The 11079-nt window shown below is 40.3% G+C and overlaps 1 protein-coding gene across 1 annotated transcript in view; it reads right to left on the reverse strand.

Moving 5' to 3' along the window:
* Positions 1–2492: 2492 nt before the first annotated feature.
* Positions 2493–11079, reverse strand: part of LOC109517138 (zinc finger protein ZIC 5-like) — a 15654-nt gene continuing 7067 nt past the window's right edge. The window contains exon 2 of the mRNA XM_019872101.1: positions 2493–3717. Coding sequence (XP_019727660.1) covers positions 3110–3717 — 608 coding nt within the window. The 3' untranslated portion in view covers positions 2493–3109. The remainder of the gene's footprint in view (positions 3718–11079) is intronic.

The raw sequence follows: 11079 nt of genomic DNA on the forward strand, positions 1-11079 counted from the left end.
ATCTGAGTCTGAGACTCGTGATCTGATTGGCTATTGAAACCTGACTGTGCCCGTTCATTTACAGCGCACAGGGGCCTGCTCTGTTTAATCTGAAGGCCCCAAGCAAGTTTAATTTACCTGGCAACACAAGCTAGCTGAAATATGATTGGTTAAAAACTCTACCATAATTAATAAGTATTTATCGAGCGGCTTTCAATGTTATTTAAAATAACATTGAAAGCCACTCGACTAAGTGGAAATAATATGACGTAAAGAATACAGAGAATAATTTTGTTTCCATATTTATGAAAATAAAATAACAAATTAATGTTATTCTCAGAAAAGTAAATTTACTTTTCTAAGAATGTTTAGGCCAGCAGAGAAGGCCTTGCTGGCCCTGAGGGTCCACCACTGAGTATTAGGTTCTGTATTTCAAAAAAGATTGACAATGATACAAATCTTTTTAGAAAAAGGATAAACATTGAGATTGTTGTGAAAATTTTCGGTCCATCTCTTGCAATTGTTATTTTTTTAAACCTCTGCATAGTCATTTGGAAAATATGGCTCGTGGTTCATGCAAATTATTGCGTCGTAGGCATGCGCTGCCATTTTTGTTGAATTCTGTTTCATCAATATACAGGTGGACGCTACAAAACATAACAAATAAATAGGTACACTAGTGCAAAGCACGTGCTGCTACACACGTGTCATGAATCCAACTGTGATTTTGCGTAGATGCTCAAGTTGTGTGCAGTGTATGTAAACTGTCCACCTCTATGTCACCACGGTCTGTTGCCATGTTACAAGGCATGCATCCCCGTTGGTTAGTATTCTGAAGAGAGATTCACGTGCAAACACAGACGCGCTGTTGTTTCCCGTGTCTTTAATAGTTTTGATAGATAAGTTGGCAACATCAGCAGCAACTTAGGGTTCAGTGTCTTGCACAAGGACACTTCGACAAGGTCGCTACGGCCTTGCAAACTCCACACAGCGGGACCGGGGCTGGAATCGAACTCCTGACCTCTGCACTGTGAGGTGTACGTGCTAACCAGTTGTCCACTATGCCGCCTTCAAAATGAATGTAAAAATGAAATCAATAAAAACAATTTCAAATAACATGTTGATATATAACAGGTAAATATAAATAAAATGGCCATTAAATTGTAAAATAAGGTAATATGAAATATGTGCTTCTATTCTGTAATTATTGTTATTTTCATTCAATATTTAACAACAATTATGTTGATTTTTTTTAATGATTATTTTGATGGCCAATAAGATTGTAGTCATATTGGGAATATTAGTGGTTCTAAAATCCTCTGGTGGTCTGAAGTCTCCAGAAAAGCATTTGCAAATCGTCCCACGGCTTCCTAAATCGTAAATAAAGGACGGTAGCAAAAGTCACATGTAGAATACAGCCGATCGAGAGGCCCAGTGTTCACTGATCACACACTTCAAGATCCATGGATGCATTTAACCGTGTATTTACGCATACAAATAAATGTACACATTTGCAGATTTATGTCATCCATATGTGACTCTAGTTACGTATTTGTAGATTCTCATTTCCACATTTGTGAGTTCATTCACACATTTGTAGATTCTCCTTACACATATATGACTTGAGTGACCCGTTTGTGGATTCTCCTTTCACATTTGTGATTTCACTCACGCATTAGTAGATTGTTACACGTTTATAACTGTGGTGAGGGATACAGATTCTTTTGACATATTTATGGATTGAAATACAGAACTCGATACCAAGTCAATGATTTTTACTTAATTATTCATTTAAATTAGCGAATGCAGTACCCAAAACATCCATATGAGAGAATCAATTAATAAACACCGCACAAGTTGTTGAAATAGATAATTGGGAATAAATATAGCACAGTAAAGAGGCATTTGTATTTGATGACATCTGTGCCGGCCCGAGTCGCGTTACCAGCAACCCAGCGCTGACAAATGTAGGATCTTCTGAACGGTTGTTTGACCACAGTAAATGTCCGGAAATGTTTTGTAGCGTCCAAGTATTATACTTCATCAATACGAAAACGTTCAAACCTTGGATAAACCAGGAAATGCAAGCAGTTGGCTGTCTTCTACAAATGGGATCAGCATACACTCTGCTTGTTGAGTGACAACGGTCGTCACTGAGACAGCGGCGGATTCCTTCATCCAGTAAAGAGACACGCACTTGAATGGCAATAGGGTGAAAGTGATGGATGGGAAGTGTCATTATTTTGGACATTATTTAACTCATTAGCAAATTCTCGATTTATATTTTTGTTGAAATTATTATTAGCATTTGTAGAAATTACGATAAGGAGCATTGTAGTGTGCATCTTGGGTAGACGATGTGTTTGTTTTTTGTGTTTCCAGAAAACAATCCATTCATTATTTCTACCTATGCCTGCTCTGAGGCTGTTCCAAGTGTGTTTGCAGAATACGTAGATGTTGATGAATCTCTTCATTTGTGATTTGTGAACGCTCGGTTAGTAAATGAAGACTACTGACTGCTGAGGAGTTTAATTTTACAATTCTCTAAAGTTTCCAAATTCAAAATTGATATGATTATCAAAATATTTTCCATTCCTTATTTCCTTGTGTTAAACATCTTAACTTAAATCTAAAAGTCTTCACTTCAATGAAATTTTTTGTTGTTGTATTGTTTTCAGGTTTTCAGTCAAGTCAATTGTGGTGTTGTACAAGGAATAAAATGGAAAAAAAAAAAGCCACGCTCCAAACACTTTTGGGCTAAACTGTACAGCCTAGGCATTTGTAATCATCCATAACACATTCTGAGACACAATGATTCATGAAAATATTCACAATAATGCAGAAAAAAAGGTGTTGACATCATCAAACCGAAACAATTGTACAAAACATAAACTCCGGGCCATTTTTATCATACAATTTGTATGTGCATAGCAGTGTAGTTAAAACGTTTTTTTTTTGAGGGGGGGGGGAGGCTAGCGTGTGGTGTCTTGAGGAATTAACATTAGTGACACTTTTAAGCAAAAATCAGGTACCACAGCTTCCATAAAACTGCACAATTCCATAAATCCTCTGTTCGGGGTTTGACAATACTGGTGCATTATTAACCTCTTAAACCCTGGGTCCCACCATGTTACGTGCCATAATCCTCATCGTCACTTGGTTCCAATTTGATGTCATCTGGGTGAGGAAGAGGAAAGTTTGGTGTTGTAGTTCTGGTACAGACATACCACTCCTTAATGTTAGACAACTCAGGTATGGCTGGGTTGACTGACAGCTGGCTCCTTCCTGCGGTCCTGTGAGTCTGCTGCTGTTGCAGGGCAAGATCACTCTTTAGTCCCGAAAGAGATAGGTCCAAAGGCATTGCCAATGGAGATGAACTTCCCTGTAGCTTGTGGTTTAATTTGTTGGATGTAGTGTTATCAAAGTCAAAATTGGTGTTATTATTGCTGAATGATGGCGACAGGTGGTTAATTTTAAGGTCAAGTGGTTCAAGAAGAGGCTGAGGTCGTTGGTGTTTTTGGATGGAGTCATATAGGTCAAAGGGCTCAGAGGTAGGTGATGATTTGATGTGGACTTTCATGTGCTTGCGTAAAGAGCTTGGATGTGTATAGGACTTGGTGCAGCCCAGAGCCTTACAGTCATAGGGTTTTGAAGAACTGTGGACTTGTGAATGCTTCTTACGGTCACTGCTGTTGGCAAATCGTCGCTCACAAAACTCACACTGGAATGGTTTCTCACCTGCAACAGAAACAAAACAAAACAATCATACTGATCTTCAATGAACCCAAAGTAAAACAGATGACATGGACTTCATTTGTTCTGAATATGGGTTAGTGTGTGTCAAAAAGGAATACATTTTAAGACAATACTTAGACCTACTTTTTATTCTGCAGCCTCATGGTATTCTTATTCATAGAGGATTACAGGGACCCTCAATGACAAGCGCCTCATGGCCGGACCTGCATACATGAGGCCCGGCTGGGCACAGCCCTAAGTGGTAACATTGGTCCCCCTACACATAGGCTTACCACCTGTGGGAGGGGCCGAGAGGGTCAGCTGCATATCGAGCTACTTGGTGGCCGCAGGCAGGGACCTTGACTGCCCACCCTAAGCTACAGAGGATAGCTCTGGGGATGTGGATTGTCACTTTTCTGGCAGTGGAGAAGCCTGAGATGCTAAGTCAAGATATTGCGACTAGATATAGTCGTACTCAACACTCAGGTTGGCCTCTGGTACCACAGACCTATTTTCTCCAGTGCCTGTACATTGGAATTCACCCCAGGAGACAAGAGGTTGGAGTCCTTCTGCCTTGGGGTGTGGGGGTGTGTCCTGACAGCTGTTTGTGCCCATACATCAAACATCAGCTGTGAGTACCCACTCTTTTTAGATTTCTTGGACTTCAATGCTTATATGGGCAGTGAAAGTGAGACCTGTAAGGCCGTGATTGGGAGGAACAGACTTTCGACTTTCCAACTCCTGATGCGGCTGATGGTTATCAGCATGCCAAGTGGAATGCAACTTTAGTGGTCGCTGACGCATAAAATAGAGGTTGGAGGAGTTCAGTGAGGCTATGGAGAAGTATTTCCGGATGGCTTCAAGGAAATTCTAGTCCATTCAGCCGGAGTTTCAGTAGGGGGAAGCAGTCCACCATCAACTCTGTGTGTTTATATTGGGGATGGGATGCTGCTGACCTCAACTGGGATGTTGTGAGTCGGTGGGGAGAATACGTTTGAAGGCCTCCTCAAGTCCAACCGACACGCCTTCTGATGAGGAGAGTCCTCTGAGGTGGGCTCTCCTATCTCTTGGGTTGAGGTCACCAAAGTGGTTTAAAAGCTCCTTGTTGGCAAGGCCTCAAGGGGTTGAAGTCATAAAGGTGATGTTGTGGAGCTGTCCTGGGTGACGGGTCACTACAACATCACATGAACATGGCGGCGCGGGCACCCGCAGCGGCTCTTCTCTTTCTCCTGAGGAAAGAAATTTCATCCGTGCTGTATGTTGCACATGTAGCACATTTGAGAATAAAGTTGACATGAAAGTTGACATGAACATATGGGCTAATGCCTCTTGATTGGCACAGAGGGGTGATGGTTCCCCTTTTGAATAAGTGGGACCAGAGGTTTTGTTCCAATTACAGGATGATCACACTCCTCAGCCCTCTGGTAAGGTCTATTTTGGGGTTTTAGAGAGGAGGGTCAGTCAAAAAGTTCAATGTCAGGTTCAATTGGAACAGTATTGTTTTCATCCAGGCCGTGGAACAGTCGACCAGCTCTACACAAAATTTTGACTTCCATTCGATACCTGCATAAAATTCCCCAGTTCTCAAACCACTGCAACAACTGTAATTTCATTTTATTTGTATTAGGAAAGAACATACTGTAAGGATACCATTTAGAATACGTTTGATGAAAAATATATATTTTGAGCATTTTCAAATACTTTACAACTAAACATGAAATATTTGACTTTTTTTTTTTTTACACACACGACTGATATTTTTATCCATAAACAGTACTGCATAAAAGTATTAGGTCATCAAACAATTTGTTGCTTATTTCAGCCTTTGAGCAGTAGAAACTCAATGAATATTTAATGTTTCACATCACAACCATTAATACAAAAAAACATGCAAAATGAGGATTGAAGCCCACTGATTTAATTATGTATTCTGAAACAGACCATGATGAATCGTCCAACCCATTAATTTGGCCGATTGTGCACCTTAAAATTAGAGGTGTCAAATTACCGCATTGATTGCGAAAATTAATTAGTCAGATTTAGCGCGTTATGTTTTTTTATTCGCGTTAATCGAAATTTTAATCTCTAACTTTATTGTTTCTGTAGGTGGGTTGCCTTTTTATAGTATCCCTTTTTATGTATTGGCTTCCTGTGTTCAAGTTGTTGAGGGCGGGGAAACAGTGGTCAGTCACAGCCTGAAGCGGACATTGATTGGCTGTCATTATGTTTGGGCTTGTTTAGCATAAGATGATTGGCTCCCATTGGGAGTTGTGGGAGGGCCAGCTAAGCAGCGTTGAGGAGAGGAGAGGTGAACATGGAGGAGCATGTGAGGGTTCTCGACCCAATAAATGGAAAATTTACCTTCCAAAAAAGCACTGACGATGAAGGTGGAGTGTTGTGCCTAATTTGTAAGGAGTTTTCTTCGCTCCTGTGTCCTCTGCAGCCTACTAGAAGTGATTGATGTTTATTTCAGCACTTTATTTTGTCATTATGAACTGTTATTTCTGAAGCACTAACTTAACAGCACTGTGATTGAAGGGTCTGTCTTATTTATTTTTTATTATCTGAACCAAGTTCATGACTTGAATTGCTCAGAAAAGTGTTCTTACTCTTTTTGACATGTTAACCTAAGCACTTTTTATGGACCTGATCTATTTTATTTTTATTTTATAATTATTTGGAGATTTACATAAAAACAAAAAACATTGCTATCCCTCCTGGTGGTCGAAACTAAAGGTTGCAGGTGTGACTTGGGACTTGTCTCAAATACAGCAGAAGGTAAATGGCTAGGACTGCAATTGTTCAAGTCTGTTTAAAAAGAATAAAAGACTTTATAATTCCACTTTTTTGTGATGTCAAGCTTTTGATCTGCCTCAATAATGTAATGAATTTAAAATGAAAATAGTGGTTTTCTCAGCAATTTTTAGATGAAATTAAAAAATAGATTAATTACAGCTCATAAATTAATCTCACAATTTTTTTAAATCTCCTGACAGCACGACTTAAAATATAATGTTTGCCGGTTGATTTTACATACATGTAGTCTCAGCATTTACAGTAGTTGTAGACAAGTAACAAATTACTACACATAAATCTCTACAAAAAACTTTTATCCATAAAAATATATTATGAAATTTATTAAGGTCATTCTATGGGCCTGTCATTCAACACAATGTGAATCTTAATTTTTACAAGCAATGGTTAGTTGAGCCATGTAAGTTGTGAAAGAAATTGACGATGAATGTCACTCTTTTCACAAACAACCTAAGTCACGGTTTGTGAGAAAAAGAAAAGAAAAACAGTTCAACATAATTCAAATATAAATGTGTTCAATATGACACACATTCAATTACAGGAATCATAAATGCATTACAAGGATTAGTGTCCTTATAACTTCATTAATCAAAAAATAAATAATCATAAAATGTATTGCGCCATGCAATACAATCTGGGAAACGATAAGGAAAGTTTTGGGGGGGAATAATATATTTACAGTTGACCACTGCTCTTTGCAGGGCGTGGGGACCAGCCTGGCTTGCGAATTGTGAACATCTTTGCTGTTTGAAAACGTTCACGGTTATCTTGGCTCTGAGTACCGGTGATCTTATTTGTACGTTGTCAGTCTTGCGCCCTTTTGTAAATAAACATGTTTGTCAAAGAATGTTATCATTGTCAACGTTTTTGGGATCCACCCATATCCGGATTATATCTGATCATAACAGTGGAAGAGAGGGAAGAGGAAGAGCTGGAAATAATCAGATAGTGCCAAAGGAAAAGATTCCCATTCCCAAGCCTCTTCAGAATTGGTGGAAGTCTCAATAGCCTCCTGACGACCAGGAAAAAAAATGTTGTCCAATCACATTTATTTTGAAATTCCCCAATCTATGTGAAGTAATTGGACTACTCCAAAAGAAATTTTTGAAATTCCACTACATTTTTTAAACAGTTGAATACTAGGCTCAAATACACTTAAAACAACTCAAACAGCACTTTAACGTGTTCATAAGAGTCTAATAAATAAAATGCCAACAGCGTTTCAAGACAAAATGTGTTTGATAAAAAGTATTACTTTTCCTCTTCCCATAAAAAGTGCTTGCACTGAGGGAAGCCATTTTCTTACTTTTTCTAACCCCGACAAATTTGGTATCATTGGAAAGCACTGAATGTCCTCTTTAGAGTAACAAAAGGAGTTAATGCGATTGGATGCACTGGGTGGGATATATTTAGGTTTACAAATGTCCTCTACAGAGGACAAATTTGAACTACTGGTAGTCAGGAGGATAGGGCAACAATGCCAGAGGAGTCAAAGCACACCATCATAATGACCAAAGATTTATATATCACTGACCTTCTCAGGCAAGTACACAAACAAGTGGCCTATGGTGGAAGAAGCCACATGTTGGCAAAGCTACGTCACAAAAACAGTGTGGCAATATGAAAGATCTTGGCCAAATGTGCTGTCCGCCAACGGGTTCCGGCAGTGTCAGCTAGCAGACCAGCAACTCAAAGCGATATCTCCAGATGAGCCACCATTCACCTCAGTCAGTTGATTGTTTTGTAACTGTTATTGGAGATTCGTTCATCAACACTCTACGTCACTATTTAGCACGAAGTAGCCAAGTCCAAGAACTCTGTTCAGACAATGGAACCAACTTTGAATGGCACTGATCGAGAGTTTAAAAAAATATATTTGAAAAAATGGAATCAGTCTCAGATCCACGATGATCTTTTACAAAAAGGGATAACCCAACGTGCAGGAGGCAGTGAAAGATTGATTCATTCAATAAAAAAACTTCTTAACGCTATTGTAAGAGAAACAGAGATGAAAGTGGACTTTTCTGAAAATTCCGTGTGTGTGTGTGTGTGTGTGTGTGTGTGTGTGTGTGTCACACACACACACACACACACACACACACACACACACACACACACACACACACACACACACACCCACACACACACACACCTGGCTGATCACGCATGAATTAGTTTACACAAAACGCTATTCAAATACTCGACATTCAATGATTAATCTTCCTTTTGTGTGCACACATGCACCCTTTGTGGCTTCTGTTCTCGACGAAATTTTGAAATCTCCGAGATATGGCGAGGCCATGAGAATGCGAGGCGAGAGTATTACTGTTGTGGCAACGCCACTCGAGCTAAGCGAGCCTCAGCAGTCGATAGTCCGTTGCTCTCTGCTGTGCGTGCTTCAGCTCGAACATGTACGCAAGCGCATCTTTTGATTTCAACCAATCAGTGCCGACGCAACGACGTCACATACCCGACGTAACACACAACAACAGCTAGGCTAAGCTAGCCGAGACGATACTCGAAGTCGGACGGACACGTTTTTCTGCCAATCTGTGTTTCCCTTTTTGTCCAAATCTATTTTTTATGACAACTGTCTTGTCCACGGTGTCTTTTATTCGTTCCACTGAGGTTTAGCAAGTGTGTTTATAATTTTTCGGGAAAATCCGGAGGACTTTCATCTCTGGAGAACAAACTTTGGATGATAACGGTCTCCACATGGTGCTGTGCAAAACTGAAGCTATTATCAATAGCAGACCAACAACAAAAGCATTGACAGACCCCAATGACAGAGGCCCAGACCAATAACAAAAGCATTGACAGACCCCAATGACAGAGGCTCTGACTCCCAACCATCTCCTTTTCCTCAAAGGTAAGCCATCTCTTTCTCCTTGTGTTTTTCAAGAGGAGGACATACAGTATATTCTGTATGCCGATGTAAGCAACTACAAGTACATGCCCAACCTTTTTGGGAAAAGATGAACAAAGGAGTACCTAGCACAGTTTCAGGAATGCCAAATCAAAATTTAGCACAAATTAATTCCTAAAGATATTGTGCTTGTTGTGGATGGCTCTGCACCTTGCAACTCCTGGATGATTGACAGAGCAGTTCAGGATGAAAGAGTACTCGTTCACCCAGCTCAGATCAAGACCTGGACAAGCTATCTGAACAGGCCAGTCACAAAGAATCGTCTGCTTCAGGAAGCCGAGGACACCGCACGGATGACTTGTTTTGACATGACTTGACTTTGACCAGGAAACTTGTGACATTGATCCCATTCTATCTAGGCCTTGAAAGTTCTAGAATATCTGCCCTAGAGACACTGATTACCCCCCCCCCCCACCCCCTGCCGCCAATGCAATGGGTGTGTGGGAGCATGTTCGTCCCTCTACGGAGATGGCACCATCAACAGGGACACGTTGCTTCAATGTTGGCGCCGAAGGGACTGGTTTGCAGCCTTGACCGGGTCGGGGGCCTTATTTTTAAGGTTTCCCGGTCAGCTGTTTTTTAGACACGTCACAAGGAAGCTCAGACAAAGGCTCAAGTGACAGTCAAAACTGTCAACTCGGTAAGTTTTTTCCTTCAGAAAAAAAATACTGTTATTTGATTAAAAAAAAAAACAACTTATTTCCACCAATAACAGAAGAGGAACATCATAGCGCCACCCATCACCATGTTTTTCTCCAATTTAAAAACCTCAGCTGCACCGTCAGTGCCTCCAGCAGAAGAGTCTCCTAGTGTACCTGAAGCCTCCTGTTATATTTTGGCTCGATCTGTTTGTTTTCAGCAGCAGCCGGAATGGAGGGCGTGCCTCTTCAGCAAGTGCGCCTATGCCTTGTTAGCTATTAAACCTGCCATGTATTTAAAGAATGTCATGCTGCCTAGTCACTGTCGGATTATTGACCTGGCTTGCTGTTCATGCTCAATCAAGAAATGTATTCTAGACCAGGGGTGCCCAATCTTTTTTAACCACGATCGACCGCATATGCACACACTTACACACGCATGCCATGATGAGCAACAGCCATAACTGCCTCTAAAATGAATGAAACACAAGTAGACACAAGAGTTTGTGAGAAGGAAATCACTGCCCACCTTCGTCGAGACCTGACGAAGAGGCATGGGATGCACTTTTGCAGCGTGTTAACTCCCGTAGCTCACGTGTACCATTTAAAAATGCTTCTCTCGGCCCTCCAGATTCCCATTCTTTGCCAATGCCCTCTGTGAATTGTACATGAAACTAACTCTGAATGAAAATAATAACAATAAAAGACATACCGCAACAGCTCTGATCGCGAGCTGCAATTGCAGACTCCTGACTGCTAACAAATTCCGGTGAGACAGATCACGCGACTTGCCTTTTTTATTTTTATTATTATTATTTTTAAATACTTTTTGCAGAGATGAAAGTGGACTTTCCTGAAAACTGCAATTGCAGACTCCTGACTGCTAACAAATTCCGGTGAGACAGATCACGCGACTTGCCTTTTTTATTTTTATTATTATTATTTTTAAATACTTTTTGCAGAGATGAAAGTGGACTTTCCTGAAAA

Source organism: Hippocampus comes, unplaced genomic scaffold (assembly GCF_001891065.2).
Source record: "Hippocampus comes isolate QL1 unplaced genomic scaffold, H_comes_QL1_v1.1 scaffold269, whole genome shotgun sequence".
Lineage (NCBI taxonomy): Eukaryota > Metazoa > Chordata > Actinopteri > Syngnathiformes > Syngnathidae > Hippocampus > Hippocampus comes.